We start from the raw sequence: 18,209 nt of genomic DNA on the forward strand, positions 1-18,209 counted from the left end.
AATAAGTTTAAAAGCTCAAATGGTCTGACCTAAGAATTTCATCCAGAGAACTATAGTGTTTTCATTATGCAGAAATTAGTCTGTGGAAAGGTCCTTTGGTATCCCTTATTTCTTCTCCTATTCTCACACATCCATACATAATAACAAAAACTGAACTTTTTGTGGGGCGTTTTTATGTTTCAGATGAAACAAATAGGCAGCGATGGCTACAGCCCCACCTCTGTAGCAGAGTGGCTAGATTCCCTGGAACTGGGTGATTACATCAAACCCTTTCTGATAAATGGCTATACGTCGATGGACCTTGTGAAAAAAATCTGGGATATTGAATTAATTAATGTAAGTCAATATATTTTTACCTTTTAAAAGAACACCACAGTTTTAATTCTTAAAAAATGGTCAAATGAAAAAAAAATGTTGTAAAAAAGCGTAAAGCACCTACCAACCTGTTTGTTTGGGGTGATAAATATTGATATCTGGTGTTTAGAACTGCTTCTTCTGACATGCTCAAGATTCTTCTGTGGTGTGGTTCTTGTATACAGCATATTGTTGGCCTCCGGCAAGCACATTACTGTAGAGAAATTTTGGAGCCTATTTATCTAGGAGTTCCTTGCTGCCAATTTAAAAATGAAAAAGAAAGCTATAATAAAAAAAAAATTGTACCCTGCCCATCTGGGCGGCTTCTAGCATATATAAAAACATAGTAAAACATTAAACCTTAAAAAGCTTCTCTATACAGGGCTGCCTTCAGACGTTTCCCAAATGTTATATAATTACTCAACTTCTTAACATCTGATGGGAGGGCATTCCATAGAGCGGGCACCACTACTGAGAAGGCCTCTGCCTGCTTCCCTGTAGCCTCACTTCTCGCAGTGTGGGAACTGCCAGAAGGCCCTCAATGCTGGAGCTCAGGGTCCAGGCTGAACAATGGGGGTGGAGACACTTCTAAAGGGCCGATACTGGACTGAGGCTGTTCAGAGCTTTAAAGGTCAGCACCAACACTTTGAATTGTGCTTGGAAACATACTAGGAGCCAATGTAGGTCTTTCAGGACTGGTGTTATATGGTCTCAGCGGCTGCTCCCAGTCACCAGTCCAACTGCCGCAGTCTGAATTAGTTGTAGGTCACTTTCAAAGGTAGCCCCACATAGAGTGCATTGCAGTAGTCCAAGCGGGAGATAACCAGCCCATGTACCACTCTGGTAAAACAGTGCGCAGGCAAGTAGGGTCTCAGCTGGCATGCCAGATGGAGCTGGTAGACAGCCGCCCTGGACACAGAATTAACCTGCACCTCCATGGACAGCTGTGAGTCCAAAATGACTCCCAGGTTGCGCACCTGGTCCTTCAGGGGCAAAGTTTTCCCATAATCATAAACCAGATCTTCCACTAGTCTGAATAGTTGACTATGCTGTCTTGAACAGTGTGTCCACTTATTCCCCCCCCCCTTTTCATGCCTCATAAATTCCAGAATGTTGATAAAGTATTGTTCTTAACATGTGATCCTATCTTTCCCTTTATAGCTTTTTAAAATTATAAAATCACTAATTTCACAACCACACAGACACCATTTAAGTTCACAAACCAGCAGTTTGAGAAATACTCAGAAATGAAACAGCTTTGCATACTTGATGTTTTCTCGCAGACAAAGAAAAGAAATGAAATCTCAGTATTCATCTTGTGTAAAAAAAAAAACTGTTCCTACTCTCTGGGTTCTTTAATAAAAGTCATACTTTGCTTTGTGGTTCATATAAAATCTGTACAAAGTTTTGTTTGTGAAAATATTTTGTCTATAACATTCATTTCTGTATCCAACACTTACCCTTTTCTGTTGGTCAGTAACTGTATGGTTTGAATGGGAGTTTGGAAAGTAGTATCAGTGAGACTGAAGCAAAAATGTGCTATCATAACAAATGCTTTCCCTCAAGGCCAGCAGAAAAATTTCACAGTGAGAAAATGTTTATTTGAACATCTTCACAGTCTGGCATGCATTTTGTCTTGTTAGTGGTAGGTCATTTATTAAAGCAGGAACCCTTTCTGGTCTTTTTGGGGATTACAGAAAATTTATGCTGTTCTCCGTTTCACTTCACTTTAGTGAAGGAGTATTTATTTCTGCTACTGAGATTCTTATAGTAATAATGTTTTGTGCTATAGGAGTGAGGCCACTAGCTTCATCTGCTAAGTTTATGCTCACTTGATTCATCTCCCTTTACTAAAGTGCTGACTGTTGCATTTTGTGTCACAAGGTCCTGAGAGAGATGACACCTTTTCAAATCAGAGGACTAGGAAAAAGCTGTCACAGATCTGTTTTTGTTATCCCACCCCCCAAAACTGCTCCTAACAACATGGTTTCTCCAACACTATGAGTAAAAGAAAGAAGCCTGAGAGAAAAACAAAAGCTTCAGCTGCTATTGCTCAATTCTACATTTTAATGTATTGTTTTGCAGTCCCTTCTCAATTGCTTCCTGTGTAAATTTATGCAGGGTAGCACTGAGAGTTATTTTTAGATTAATACATCTAAAACATTGATTCAAAATCAGCCATTCACATTTAATCCAATGTAGTTGTCCATATAATTATTTGTGCAAGAAGCTGGGGTTGATCCAGTTCATGGGATATTCTTCAAGAGAGTTGTGTGAGAATCATGCTAAGCACTTTAAGGCATTGATTAGTAAAGGCATGCATTGCAGGGTGCTTTTACCATACTGTAGCACCCTCACATTTTTTAAAACCATTGCTTTCTGACCTTTGATGTATTTTATCAAAACATGTATCTGCGGAAATTTGACCTGTGGTTGCCAGTCATTTTAGAATTCTCCCAGCTCTGGGGTGGATATATTTTTTATGGTTGTAAGTTGTTTTTAATTGTTTTTAATCCTGTAACCCACCCTGGGACCTTAGGGTGAAGGGTGGGAAATGAAGAATGAGTGAATGCCACGGGAAATTTAATAAATAGAATGGAAAACAATGGGACTAGCTGGTGTAAGTGGGTGAGCAATATTTTAGGCCTTTGAATCTTGTATATTTAATCATCTGATATTCATAACATGAGAAAGGCTGGCTGCATCAGACCAGTGGCTCATTTAGTCCAGCATCCTGATCTCACATTGGACAACCAGATACCTGTGGGAAACCCACATTCAGGTCAGGACATGAGCACAGCAGTACTCTGCCCACCTGCGATTCCCAGCAAATGGTATCAGAGGCATAATACCTATGGCAGTGGAGGTGGAACATAGTCATTGGGGCTACTAGCCATTGATAGCCTTGTCCTCCATGAATTTGTCTAATCCTCTTTTTAAACCATCCAGTTTGGCGGTCATCACTGGCGTGTGTTCTGTGCGAAGAAGCACCTTCTTAATATTACTTGGCTTATCATATATACCAGTTAGCATCATGCTGTACAGTATATTTTATTTACTCCGTCTGGATTACTGCCATGTATTCTATGTGTGGCTTCCCTTGCCCTTCATCCAAAACCTACAGTTAGTGCAGAATGCTACAGCACAATTACTGGCAAGAGTGAGGCCCTGCAAACATATAACCCCTGCACTCAGTTGCTGACTTGCTACTGGGCTAAGTTCAAGGTATTAATATTAGTATAACTTGGGACCACCTTCCCCCATGTATGTCCACTCAACCACTTTGATCTATGGAAGCAGCAGTGTTACAGGTGTCACATAATTCCCATTCTGCATTTGAAGGAAATGATTATACCTCCACAGAAGCCTGTGCATGAAGGTTATTTTTTCCTTGCTCATCCATTTGAGAAATGAGGATAGGGAGAGGCCTGAACTCTCAGTTTTTCTCTTGATCAATAACAGCAAATACAGTACTGATTATTACTTTCCTCCCCGCCTTTCCTCCCACCCTTCAGTATCAGCCGGTGAGCAAGCAAAAGAGATACTGGGGACCCATTTGCTCTGTCCATTACTCTGCTTTCAGTCTCCATGAGCAACTTGACTGGCAGCTGGAGTAGAGCAAGCTTCCTCCTTCATTTTTGCCTAGAGCAGAAGAGGGGAAAGAGTGCTAGAGCAGAGGAGAGGGGGAAGAAAATTACTAGATGACTGGATGAGAAATGGATGCTTTCTGTGGCTCAAGTGCCAAACGAAGCTAAATACATATCAGTCCTCCAATGCTTCAAAAGAGACAAAGGAGAAGGGGCGTGTTACCTGTTCGTACCTAGAGGAATTATGCTTGTGCACTGGATCCTTGACTTAGATTTTGGAGCACAACGGAAGCTGTGCTTAGGGTAGGAACAGGCTTTTGCTTTCACCATGTGAAAGTTGTTAAAAACTTTCAACAGCTATTCCTTCATGCACCAAAGTAATAATTAAGCCAAAGTCACAGCAGCATGGTGTCAAACAGGCTATATATTTTCTTCCCCCTTGCCCATTAATCCCTTTAGTGTTTCTAATACTCTTCCAAGCCCTGAACTTTTGTTGCTCTTTTTATTTAAAAGTTTAATTTGTTTCATTCAGCTATTCTATTTTGGTTCTTTGGAGCCTTTTGAAACAACAGTATCATTGAATTGCTTACATTGCAGCCAGAGAGTGATGAACACTTGTCAGCAGGAGGGTGATATTTTCTATCTATCTGCCATCCACGGATTTATAGGCCTTCTGTTTTCTTCCCTTTCATTCTCAGTTAATCTCCCTTCTGCTGTCCCCTTCAACTGTATTTATTTGCAAGAAAAATTGTTATTGGTAGTTGCTGGAGAAGTGAGCACCACCGATGAGCAGTCCTTGGTTGTAGTAGAGAGTATTCAACCGTGTGGGTGGCTGTGGGCACACACACTTATATGGGGATCATTTGCAACATTCTATAATGGACTTTAGAGTTTTAATTATATTATTTCCATTATCATGCAGATAATAAGCAGAATCAAAATGCTACAATGCAAATGACTCTTGCGGATGATAGAGGGCAAGTTGATTGTTCAAACACATATGCAGAGTGCTTGAAATTACATTTCCATTATGTTGCTAAGGAACTAAGTGTGCTATCTCTATTTTCTTGAAGAAGCTGAGCTTCAAATATATGGATTTTCTTTATAGTTTCTAGGATAGATAAATGGTGCATTATATGAAATTCATTTTGATAAAGCTGTTATAGACATATTTGAAAAGACAAATCCTAAATGTCTAGTTTTGCTTTCCCTCACCAGCTGATACAAACTGAATGGCATATAGTAATTTCCCCTATCTTTCCCCTCATCTCCATAATGCTTTGTCAGTGCCTGTGTGTTCGTATTAATCTGCAGTAATCTAAAGAATTGATAACTGATTTCACAAAGATCACATTTATCCATGTTCTGTGTCTTTTCATACTGGGTGGAAAAGCGTAGAGGTTTAGGATCAGAGTTTTCCTTCTAGATGGGCTACCTTCCCAGGTTGATGAACCCCATCTGCAGTGAGTATACCGTGAGTATAACATGCTTTAGTATGTGCCATTCCATATATGGAGTGAGGCATATTTTCAAAGGCCACTACAGAGGGAAAAAATCCTATAAAAATGGTAGAATGAACAAAATCATTGACTGAATAGGTAATTCAAACAATGACAGGCTAATTTAACATACCCCCATGTGGACACAGCATACTGACAGTTGGAGGTTAAAAAAGGGAAACAGAGGTAGTAGAATGGAATGGAGAGTCCAGAATCCTTAAATGTTTCCGTGTAGACTGCTTCTTTTCAGGATTCCAGACACTACATTCTATTCCACCAGTACCCCAGTTTTCCTTTTTTAAGTGTCTTACTTGTAACTTTTTTTCCCCTAAATGGCACCATACACATGCAAGAGATAGGCACGAGCAGACTTAAGAAAACCTGAAATTGACAAAAACATCAACAACAACCCTAAACAGCCCAATGAGGACTGAGCATACTCTGTAGCCATGGGATGCTGACTAGCCATTTTGCGAAATGGAAAATCGGGTGGGCAGGGGGCATTGAATGGTGTGTTGTGGAGGAGGGCATGGCTGACTTAACTGGAACAGTGAACAGGAGCAGCTCCACACTGCAATATTTTTTTGCAGTTGCCATTTGTTTCTTCTGCTATTGTTTCCTGCCCACATTTGCAGCATGGAACTTTCCATTCATCAATCCTTGCATATTCTTAGTTGATGTGTATTGAGTGGGTATTATTTTGGGTTATTATTGCTGTTGCCTCCCAGATGTACTCTGTAAAACTAATCATGTTTGCTGTTGCAAGAATGTGTCAAATTAATGCAATGTGGAAATTTATTACATTTTTGGACTGGCATCTCAGACCATGCTTAACTCTTGAGCTTTCAATACACATTATTATCTTGTGGTTTGTGATTGTCCATTTGTTACATTTTCCTTTATTCCGAGTTCTTTCTAAAACAGACTGCACTGTTTTTAACTGAAGGCAGGAATTCAGTGTAAGCTGTGGTAGTTTTTCCAAATCTTCCTCACTGTCATTTCCTCCCACTCCATCTTAGGTTTCAGCAGGACTCAGAGTCAAAGGAAAGTGGGTGGGGAAAGTTTCTTCAGTAAAAAATGAATGCTGTTCACTATACCGTAAGGCTAGAGAAAAGTTGAAGGGAAGCAAAGCGTGTACCTTGCAGAAAAGCTTTGCTGGTGCACACTCAAAAATAAAAATCAGTCATTTATTTTTTGAGCCTTGCTTCAGCAGCTAAATTGCTGAGACATGATGATCTGTGAAAGATTCTGATGGATGCCAATATTTCTGCCAAGCTGCAATCTTGTGCACGCTGATTTGGAAATAAGCTTGTCTGGAGACTTACTTCCAATTTAACCTTCATAAGAACAAGGAACTGCATTAAAAGCACTTTTGTGGGAGCTCCTCCACACTTTGCTTTGTCGCATAATTTTGTTCCATTTGTTCTGTGACTTTTGGGGTTTTTCTTTTATTCTGCTGCTTTCCCTGGGAAAACCTGTTGTTTACCACTGAATGAGAACAAACGTCAATTCTCAGAAAGCCCAGTTGACATTTGTTCCAATTCAGCACTAAACAGCAGGTTTTCCCAGGGAAAGCAGCAGGAGAAAAGGAAAATCTCTCGGACCTGTGCCTAGAAGTCAGAGACCAAATGCAAGTGTGGTTGAAACCTTAGCATAGGAGCCAACTCCTAGGGGCCGTGGAGGCTTTGGCCTCACAATAAAATATTTGATGGGCCAGGCGCCCACAAAGTTGATGGGCATTACCATTCAAATACTGTGCATGCGCCATGTCCTGTGATCAATTATACAGGGAGGGGCTTACCTGGGCCCCCACAATATTTCATTCAAGTTGGCACCCCTGGCCCTTAGCTGGTTCCTCCTAAGTTGCAAATACAGGGTGAGTCCTTTAAAAGAGGCCCCGTGGATACAGAGTACATATGTTCCACGGGGCCTCTTTTAAAAGACTCACCTTGTATAAGGAAATAATCAACAGTGAAATATTCGTATTTCAAGTGACCCAGTCTCAGGGCATGGAGAAGAAGGCAAATGGAAGAGAATGAAATTATACAGAACTAAATTAGCACAGATAATTGCAGTGACTCAGACCATTATGAGGTATCAGGTGTAAAAACAATATATAATCAGTGATTTGTAAAGCAGGATCCTTCAAGCAACTGAAAGAACTGGCTCAGTCATTCAAGCATGGATCTTTTAGGTTTACTCAGTGCTGAATGCACCTTTAAAAAAAAATCAAGCTGAAAACAGGAGACAATGGATCATAGGGACCCAAGTAACCAGGCAAATTGTAATTTGCACTTCTGTACTACCGGTGAAATACATTACCATGGGATGATGTTAAAAGCAAGGAGTGGTTTAAGATGAAGAGGTGAAGTCATGAAAATCCAGAATAAACTCGTAGCCATGGTCAGGGGATGCAAGCCGTCCTCAATGTATCTAAAGCTCTTGTACCAGAGGAAATGAATCTTTATTAATCTCTTTATCCATAAATTGTCCTTTGGTCTCACACTTCCTCTGAAGCATCTGACTGCTTGAACAGATGGACCATGCAAACATTTGGCTTTTGGCATGGCTCCTTTTTCTGCTTTAAGTGTGTGTGCTAAATCTTCCTATTCTTTTTTCTTGAAGAAGATGCAGGTATTTTTTTTTTATAACTGTGCAACCTACTTTCTTGTGGATATTCCACCCCCTCTGTTTTTTTAAGCAAGTAATTTCCCCCTCTCCTTCCTGAACACCATTACACTCTGAAAAATTGCACTTGGTTGCTGAACCTGCTGATTGGCAGCAATTGTAAGCTGTGACAATCAAAGCTGAGTATTTTGGGTGCCTATTGTGTTCCACTTGAAGAATGATGCCCTTATTCTATCATGCTGTGGCTATGGCAATAGAAATTATGCACCTATTAAGTGAGGTATGTATCTTGTTATACAAACTGTCCCAATTATCCCAAACAGATAATACTTTCCTGGAAATGTCCTGATGGAATGTTCCATTGTTCAACAACAAATTGACCTGACATACTGCCTAATGCATTATCATAAATCTTGCTGTTTAGAGAGCAGGCTCCCTTCAAGGGTTCAGCATGGAGTGTTCCTATGGGGGAAATACAGAATCAGACTCAGGGTGAATGTAGAGTTTCTACTGCCTCTACATAAGCTAAAAAAACAGCCTCCCTTTACAGCCTACAATCCATCATACAGTAAACTGATAAAATAAATAGTCTCTAAATGGTTTGTTGCCCTAGGCAACCACTGCCTACAGTATATTTGAGCAGCTCTGAATAAAGTATCTGTGCTTTATCTTTTTAACCCTTTAACTTTAAAGAACAATGGGGGATATAATGTGAAGATTTTCTTCCAGACCTAAATAACAAACATGTTCACATAATTTTAGTTCACCTTCAATGTTCTTGTTGATTGACGTAGCCTGAAATGAGATATATTTCATACATTTAGACGCTGACTTTCTTCCTATATACATAAGAATGCAAAATGTCACAATGCTCTGAAGTTTGCATGACCACCAATAGGTGGCCTTGCCAACTGTAGTGTGAGGAGTGCCAGCCCAGCCCAAGCAAGCTGCTTAAAGGGTGTGGGGAGGTGCAAAGTAGCATGGGGGTGGAAGGAACTGTGGGGAGATAGTAAGGGGGTTGAAAAAGCCACAGTAGGTGGGTGAGGTGGAGAACTGGCAGGGGACAGGGGGTTAGCAAGGAAGTCAAGCAGAGTAAGCAGGGTGCTTAGTTAAGAAAAAAACAAATAAATTGGCAGACACTAAAAGCCTGCAGTTGTAATGTTGCAGCCCAGCCCTATACTGCAAGAGGAGGTCCTCCTTTTTCCAGCTCCAGACAGCCTAGAACAAGGGCCCAGACTTTATGGAAGAGTAAAGAGGGGGTAAACGATAAAGTGAACATTCCAAACAACAGCATGACAACAGCTGGCAGAGTGAGCGAGCGATGAAAGTAGGCAGGCGGGGGCACAAGTGGGAAAGCAGCCGGCCCAGGCAGGCTCTCCTATGCTCCTCATGTTGCCACTTCCACCTTCCTGCCTGCCTGCCTGCCTGCTTGTATGCACGCACAACAAACCAAGGGAAAGCTGGGGTCTGAATGAGTGGGTGTCCCAGATGAGTGGGCAGTAAGTAAAGTGAATGATCCAGGCTGGCTGGCAGGCCTTCACGTGCTTCCCTTTGCTGCTGCCACCCACAAATTTCCCCAAACTCCCCCATCTTCATCCCCCCACAATTCACCCGTCTCAAGATCCTGCTGCCATTGCTCGAGGAAAGCACGATGAAGAGGTTCTTCTTGTCACCCTGCACTATGGTCACTTCCTTCTTTTGGCAGCGCGGAGTGAAGGAAAGGGAAGGTAGACTCACCCCTTTTTATTACACTGATATAGGAAGCAGTACTATTAGGGCTGAGTTGAATAAAACATAGAAGATAATCCAATAATTTCTGAACAATCCCTCAGTGGACATGCCATCAATAACTCACTGACCTATTATGCCATTTTCCTTGACCCCCATATTATCAGAGCCTGCTTCTCTATTTTATTGCTTTCTTTATAAGATTTCATACCCACCATTCACCATAAAGTCCCAGGGTCACAGCAATAGGATACAGAATTATACAAATGGATGGAAAAGTTACAAGGATTAAAACAAATAAAACTGTTCCAGCCCCAACAGAGCAGTATAATTTCAGCAAAAGAGGTGGATCCCACAAAACAAAATATCTTAACAGTCAAGGGCTTGGTAAAGAGGTGCTTCTTCAGCATCCTCCATAAACTGTACAACAAAGCTTCTAGATGCTCGTCTGTGGGGAGGGAGTGGCACAATTCAGGAGAAGCCTCAGAAAAAAGCCCCTTTCCTGGGCTGCCATTCACCACATTGCTGAGGGTGGTGGAACTACTAAAAGAGTCTTCTCTGCCAATCTTAACACCCCAGGGTCAGCAGTGAAGAAGGTGGTCTTTCAAGAAATTTGAAAGATACTTATTTTCTCCTGCAGCCCCCTGGTTCATGGTGTGAACACAGCGAAACTATTACACTCTGTTGACAATCCAGGAGGCCTCCCCACCTTACATGCAGCCTGTCTATCAGGAAATTCACATTTTAAAAATAAATAGCTACATGTTGGCTGGCTTTTAGGTCAAAGCCTGGAAAGGAGGGGTTCCACTTCAACACAAATTTCATCTTCTGAGATTGGCAGAACTCTTTAACCTTGCGAGAGAAAGTGTAGTGCACAAAACCACCCCCTCTTTAGTTCCCTGTGCTATTTTTCTTTACTGCTTCCCAGTCATTGAAGAAGGCAGAGTACTGACGCTTCTACAAACCTGTGTTAAAATCCTCTTAGAAGTTGGTTTATGTGTGTACTCTATTTGTTCTAGTTGGGGCCATTGCATGTACACCCACCTCTGTGTATGTATTAATATTTATATACCACTGAAATATATTTAGCTGATAGTGCAAGAGTACCTAAACGGGTCTGAAGTAAGAGTTGATCCCCTCCCCCTTTCATCAGAATCATTTTTGTCAACCTAATTGGAGTCAGACTGGTGGATGAGAGATGAGTCACATTTCTCTTCTCTCTCTGAGTTGTCAGGAATGCAGAATCAGACTTAAGAGCCTTGCATAGTAAGTGGAAAAAGTTACACCTCTGCTTCTATGTATTACTATTTTTGATAGGTAAGCTTGGCAACTTCAGCCACGTCCATGACGGTTCCTCAGTTTGAAAAGTTCCTGCTTTGGGGGAAGTTTTCATTATTATTTACAGCCAGTTGCTGTAATTTATTCTCATTAATTCTAGTTAATATATCTCATTCTCCAGTAGTCTTAAATAATGTATGTTTATTCCCTTCAGTTTTTGCAGAGTTGAGGAGGTCTCCCCCCTGGCAATAAGATAGATAAGCTATGCCTTTATTCAGTTCTTTGATCTCCCCCACTCCCTTTAGCCCCTAGGTTTTTCATGTATTAAACTTTATATAAATTACATAAAATACAGCATTTTTCTGAAGCAAAATATGAATTAAAATATTCCCGAAAGTTTCACAAGGGAGGAATTGTGCCTTGCAACAAAAATACCTGAGTAAGAAATCTGTGTTGCCTGAAAGATCTCAGAAACTGTCATTGGTGTCTTATCTGCAAAACCATACCAATACAAATCCACATTACTGAAATAAAAACATGTTAAGTTATGGCTTCACGACTTTGCACTCTACCTGGGAATAAGCCTCATTTAACACAGTCCTGGGGTAGACAGGGCCCAGTGACCTAATGGAGGTGCAAATTGTTGTTTCTCTGAATATCAGGTTGATAATTTGACAGGTGGAAAGTGACAGATAACCCTCCCTCCTCAGCTAATCAGTACAGATCAGCTAAGGGGAGAGGTGTGTGAATGGCCCTATCTGTACTATACATTTAAAGAGGTATGATATCACGTTAAAAAAATCATGGCTTTCCCCTAAGAATCCTGGGAACTGTAGTTTGTTAAGGGTGCTGAGAGTTGTTAGGAAACTCCTATTCCTGTCACAGAGCTTCAATTCCCATAGTCCCCTTTGAAGAGGGATTGATTGTGAAACCACTTTGAGAAATGTGACTCTGAGAGGAATAGGAGTCTCCAAATCCTTAATGAATTCCAGTTTCCAGAATTCTTTGGGGGAAGCTATGGTTGTTTGAAGTGGTTATCATTGTGCTTTAAATATATACTGAAGATGAGGCAAGTATCGACCTTTGTTTGAGAGTGTAGTAGCCACACCCACTTTTCCCTCACCTAATACTTCCATGTGGTCCCTGGAGGGTTGGCCAAGGGTGAACATGGCCCTCAGGCCCAGAAAAGGCTTAGCCATATCTGCATTATATTCAGAAGAATTAGGCACAGCAAATATACTGAATTAGCAACCTCTTCCACTGAATATTAAATGCTCGCTATGGAAGACTGGAACCAATGGCTTGCTCACAATAATAACTGAAAGATAGTAGTCCACAGTGTCATTTGTGCCAGTGATTGGCTAAGCACTAGGACACTGAGGAATCAACAGAAATAATTTTAGTAGCTACATCACTCTAGAAACAAACTATAGTCTTGTCAGTGTTTCAGTGTGTTAGCTCACTGCTCTAGTAGACATTATTTGACACCAATCTATGCAGTTAGCTTAACCTTCTCCACCAGCTGGAGTGCTGTTAAAAGAACAAATAACGACCCTCAGATGCCCCAGACATCATTCCAAAACACTGAATTAGAAGGGAAACTATTGCAGATGAGTTGCTTGGGTCACTTTCATCAACCTTGTGCTTCCCAGATGTTGTTAAACTGCATCTCACATCATTCATGGCCGATGGAAGTTGTATTCCAAAATAGTTGGAGAGCACCATGCTGCAGTCCAAACTCCTAGATAAATCCATTATGTCCAAAGCATGACCTGTCTGTGCTAAATGTTTGAAGTCAGTTTAATAAAATGCAATGGAAACAGTTATGGGTTGAAAGAAATGACACAGAGCAGCTAAACAGATGTTCTGTGCATATACAACTGTTAATGTACAACTCCCAACACAGATATTTGCACTCAAGCATATAAAAGAGAATAGATGACAGCTTCCAGCTGATTCAACAATATTAAAGTAATGTTTAGTTTGGAAGGCAACTTGCTTTTTCATTATGATGGCTGTTGTTTTGAAGTAAATTTTATCCTCAATCTTTTCAAAAATAAAATAAGTTACCTTCTACCTATAGGTTGTGGGTTATTTCCAGTACTGGCATTGCAGTACACTAATGGAAAGCACTTATACTCTGGCAAAGTGAGGCACACAGTGTTTTCTGATTCTCCCATACTACTGCAGCCCTTTGCACCATCTCCCGTACTATTCCAGAAAGTCCCCTGGTCTTCCAGGCAGGAACTGCTTTCCAGGGTGTAGGGGGTTTACGCAGCACCTGCATAGCTCATAGCAGGGGGCCTGAACAGAGCGCACACAGTCCTCCTTGAGGCGAGGAAGGGGAATATGTTGTTGCCAAGGGGGGTGGAAGGGCACACAAGGAGGGCAGCCACAGGAATACACTGAGTGCAGCAGCCTCCAGTGACCTGTTCTATAGAGTACCTGTGATTCCTAGTAGCAGGACCCCTCAAAAGTCCAGGGAACCTGAGTGATTAGGAAGTGGCAGAGCCAGTGCCCCAGCAACATCAAACTCCCTTCCCCACTGCTGAGTAAGATAAAGACAGACAGCCCCCATCTATCATTCCCTCCCATTAAACAACAACAACAACCACAAAGTGGCAATGTCAGAGAATTTACCGATCAGCATCCCAGATGAAATAGATCTTGAAAGGGAAAGACAGGTGTATGGAGTTGCCAACCAGTCACCTCAGCTGAGCTCCTGTTCCTGGGCTAGGCAGAAAGTACGTAGATTTAAATTTCCTGGTAGATCTCTGAGCAATCTGCAGTACATCTGCAAAAGTTTCTGACCCTCAGTCATTTTATAACAGCCACAAAAAATGGCTCCCCATGCTGTTGAAATGGAGAAAAGCTTGGGAGTCAAGTTTACTAGAATCTGTTCTGTTTTAAACCATAAGCACTGTCCCTTAGGTAATTGGAGCTGTGATATCAGCTTGAGGTGGACTGGTGTTGAAATCTTTATCTTAGGAGACAGATCTTGACAAAGGATTTCTTTTCTTAGCTAAATTATCCCATTGTTACGTTTGGTTCTGAAATGAGTTTCCATTAGATTGCATTGGGAAATGATTTGAACAGCCAGTGTCTCTCTGGGGGGAAGTCAAGAACTTGCCTTTTCATTTGTAGCTAAACCCATTTATCTAAACCATGTATGTTTATCTTCCTAAATGTAACTGCTTTTCTGCTTTGTGGGGCTCCTTGCTTTCTCTTTTTCTATATTGAGGCATAATATAATCTGGATTATATTATCTAATCTATTAAGAATGCCTTAGAGTGTAATTGTGTGGAACAGATTACTAATTCTTCAGGCTTTACCCAGGTACAGCAGAGCACAGTGATAAGTATTACTATCTAAAACCAACTTTATTTTGTAATCAATGTTTACAAATTGGCATAAAATCAGTGCAGTAAAGGAACATTCCACTAGGTGGATCTGGTGTTCTTCTAACAAAGTATCAAACACTCTATCGTCATGCAACTGGCATTTTATTTTGCCATTGTGTTTATATGTATAAACAGGGTACATATCATAACCTCAATCTGACTATTTGCTAAATTGCTTTACTCGTAAGGTGTTATTGACAAGTTAAAGTGGGTATTTAATTCACTGACTAATAACTTTATTTCTTTAACCTTCACCTGAAATCTTGAGTGTTTTCTGAGGGAGCTGCATGTAGAAATTGCAGCAGTGGATGTTACTATTTTAATTAATAGAAGCAAAGTTTTGAATAACAGAAGTACAAAATTCTATAAGAGTTAAGAACATTCATTTTCTTTCAACCATTGTACAGTTTTTTTGTTGCGCAAAATTGCACTTTAACCTTTAAAATCAACTTGTTCAGTGCTAAATACTTTTTTATAATTTTGACTCTAATGCAAATTTAAATCCTGTTGAAATTTACTGAAATGCAGCGATTACTCTTTTCAAAAGGAGAATGAACTCTAGTTGTGGTTGTTTTCCCAAGTATTCTGTGCAATAAAACTACCAATTTGGACATAAGCAAGTTAAAGAAAATGGTATCTGAAGAAGTGTGCATGCACACAAAAGCTCATACCAAGAACAAACTTAGTTGGTCTCTAAGGTGCTACTGGAAGGAATTTTTTTATTTTTTATTTTGTTTCGACTACGGCAGACTAACACGGCTACCTACCTGTAACCAGATTAGATAATGTTTCTGAAACACTGATAGGAGAAGACATTAAAAAAAATTGTTCTTGACAGCTGTGCCCATACATTTAGGCATCAAAAGCAAGTTGACAAATATTTCCAATGAAAATAAATAATTTCTGCTTCCATGTTTGATTAAGTATGATTTCTGAACTCCAATGTTAATCTTGCATTTTACCCTTCTATAAAATGTGAAGTATCTCAGTAGTAATGGGTTGAACTAGAGATTACCTGCTCCATTTGTTCCTCCTTTTCAATCTGGGCTACAGTTAACACCAGCCAGCTCTTGGTCCTGTGCCTGATAAAGTATTACACACTTCTTTGTAAAAGTAGTGATAATAACTCTTGTGGTAGTGCTGCTGTTTCTCCATAAATAATATCCTGGACCTCATAACAATGGGAAACATTTGCATGACCAACTTTTGAGAAACTAGCAGGCATTTATGCAATTTCACTTAAAATGTCCTTTTTTGCTATCCAATTCTGTATTAGCTGAGCAAACTTGAAAACTGAAGTTGAAAAGCATATACCTTTAAGACATTTCCCTCTAGCAAAGGAACCTTGCATCTTTCTCTGTTCGACCTTCTGTCTTATTTAAAAGTTTTCAGTGCAATGTTTTGTTTGTTGTCTCTCTTCCAATTATTGCAGCAGTTGGTTGCAGGCATGTGACTGTTGTAGATATTCAAGCAGGGGTGGGGAACTGATTTTGGCCAGAAGGCCAGAGCTGAAAGTGGCTAACCCATTGCAGGCTACCTTGACAGGTAGGCAGGACTGTAAAGGAAAGGTAGGGCATGCGCTTCTGATTGTTTTTGCAGCCATGGCTTCACTTTGGCACTTTTTTTGCAGCCATGGCTTCACTTTGGCACTTTCCCCTGTTCTACTTTCAGCAAGAAATAGAAACACTCAGAAGCAGCTAGGAGCTTCTGAGTATATCTGATACCTGCCCAAAACAGAGCTCCTGACTCTAACATACCCTCCAACATTTCTCCAATGAAAATAGGGACGTTCCCATTCCATAATGATAATTTTACTATTTATACCCCACACATCTTACTGGGTTGCCCCACTCACTCTGGGTAGTTTCCAGCATATATAAAAACACAATGAAACATTAAACATTAAACAAAACTTCCCGATACAGGATTGCCTTCAGACGGCTCTGGGGTCAGATAACTTCATATCCTCCAACATTTTTCCAGTGAAAATAGGGACATCCTAAGCAAAAGTGGGACATTCCGGGATCAAATCAGAAACCAGGACAGCTTCTGTAAATCAGGGACATCCTTGGAAAATAGGAACACGTGACTTTGGGAGGTCTGTAATCTGGTTAAATGAAATATAACAACTTCTGGGAGAGGGGTTAAGTTAAGGCAGCAGCACTAGACAATTGGGGGCTAACCCTCCTTCTTGCTTTCCCAGTTTTGTTTTTCTGATTTAAATTTTCTCCATACTGCTATATGCAACTCTGGAGGACATCTTACATCTAGAAAACAGCATGGTGGGGGAATTTCCTGCCCCAATACCATGACCATAATTCAGGGTATGGAGTTGCTTTTACTTTTTAAAAACAGCACCTCAGAAGTTCTGATCATTTCTAGTTTGGCCTCAAGATCATAAGATTATGATCAGAATCAGTGGCATGTGGTCAGTGGACCAGGGGGACCAGGCTGGTCTTCCCAAAGCCCAGGAAGCTTCTGCCCAGCTTAGGGAGGGAGGCGCAAGGCTTATCCACACAACACCAGCCCCCCCCCCCGTTGCCCTCCCAAGCTGGCGCCTCTGGCCCTAACTGTTCCCCTATGAAAAATGTCACTTCTGATCAGAATGACTTGAGGAGGATGAGGAAATACCATTCAAAATCTCTGGATTGTTCACTCAACCTGAAATATATCCATCGTTTAGAATACACATGATTTACAGACATAAATTTTCTCCTCTGTTGCTGTCACAAAGTGCCACAGACTTTTCGTCCAATGGAATTAACTCATATAATCCCCAATTAAGTATTATTATTATTAGGGGAAGAAATAAAAAATTACACTGTGAGAATAATTGTCTTACTAATAGTGACATATGTACGTGGGCCCTTATTTAAAAAACACTCCCTCCTTTACCTTAAAAAAAATCATATCAAATGTGTTACTACAATGTGAAAACAGATGATATCGTGCAGGGATCCATTCTACATGAATAGAGGAACAAAAAAGCAACATTTTGTAGCATATGCTTTAAAATAACATTGTGGCTTATGCAGCTTTGGAATTAATAGTATCATTTAGAATACTGGGAATATAATATAAATGGCATATGCAGAAAGATTTGTTTTTCAATAACCTGTTTTTGTGAGGTGTAATTATCACAGTAACGAAAAAATGCATATGTTTGCATTTGTGAAAGCTTTGGGTAGAATAGCAGGGAAGATGTACAAATATCTTTTTGGAAACTGAATTATGTTAAATGTTGAAAACAGTGTTTAGATCCTGAAAGCAATACATTATATAACACCATAGATGAGAGTTTTGGATTAGCATTGGAAGAACAAGTGGAAATTCCCTTTTTCAGAAATTATGTTTTTAAAGATGTCATGGCAAGTGAAAGAAAAATAGAGATTCTTTATTCCTAGACTTACGGTAGCTAGCTCATCATTATCTGTATGAATCAGAAAGGAACGGTCTAGCCTTTCAGACCTTGGGGTAAAACCTCTGTGGATTAATTTTAATTGCAAGTAGAATCATTTTTTTCAAAATACTGAACCCCCATGGCCATGTTGTCATTTATATGGGTCAGCTGGCAAATGGAATGGATAGATATGATAGGATTAATTAAAATGATAGCATTAATTAAAATGGGGAAACGTTGGGTTTTTATATAATATGGATTTGAATACATGCATTTTGCTTCCAAAGTATCTCCAGTGTTTGCTTATTTTTGACTAGAGGTCCAGTGAGAAAG

General features: G+C 40.3%; 1 protein-coding gene across 7 annotated transcripts in view; it reads left to right on the plus strand.

Annotated features, from left to right (window-relative positions):
• ANKS1B (ankyrin repeat and sterile alpha motif domain containing 1B) overlaps window positions 1–18,209 on the plus strand; it is a 336,209-nt gene that overhangs the window by 213,042 nt on the left and 104,958 nt on the right. For all 7 annotated transcript variants that reach the window (XM_033163008.1, XM_033163011.1, XM_033163012.1 and 4 more), the window contains one exon: window positions 184–336. In XM_033163008.1, the coding sequence (XP_033018899.1) occupies window positions 184–336 (153 nt within the window). The remainder of the gene's footprint in view (window positions 1–183; window positions 337–18,209) is intronic.

Source organism: Lacerta agilis, chromosome 10, assembly GCF_009819535.1.
Source record: "Lacerta agilis isolate rLacAgi1 chromosome 10, rLacAgi1.pri, whole genome shotgun sequence".
Classification (NCBI taxonomy): Eukaryota; Metazoa; Chordata; class Lepidosauria; order Squamata; family Lacertidae; genus Lacerta; species Lacerta agilis.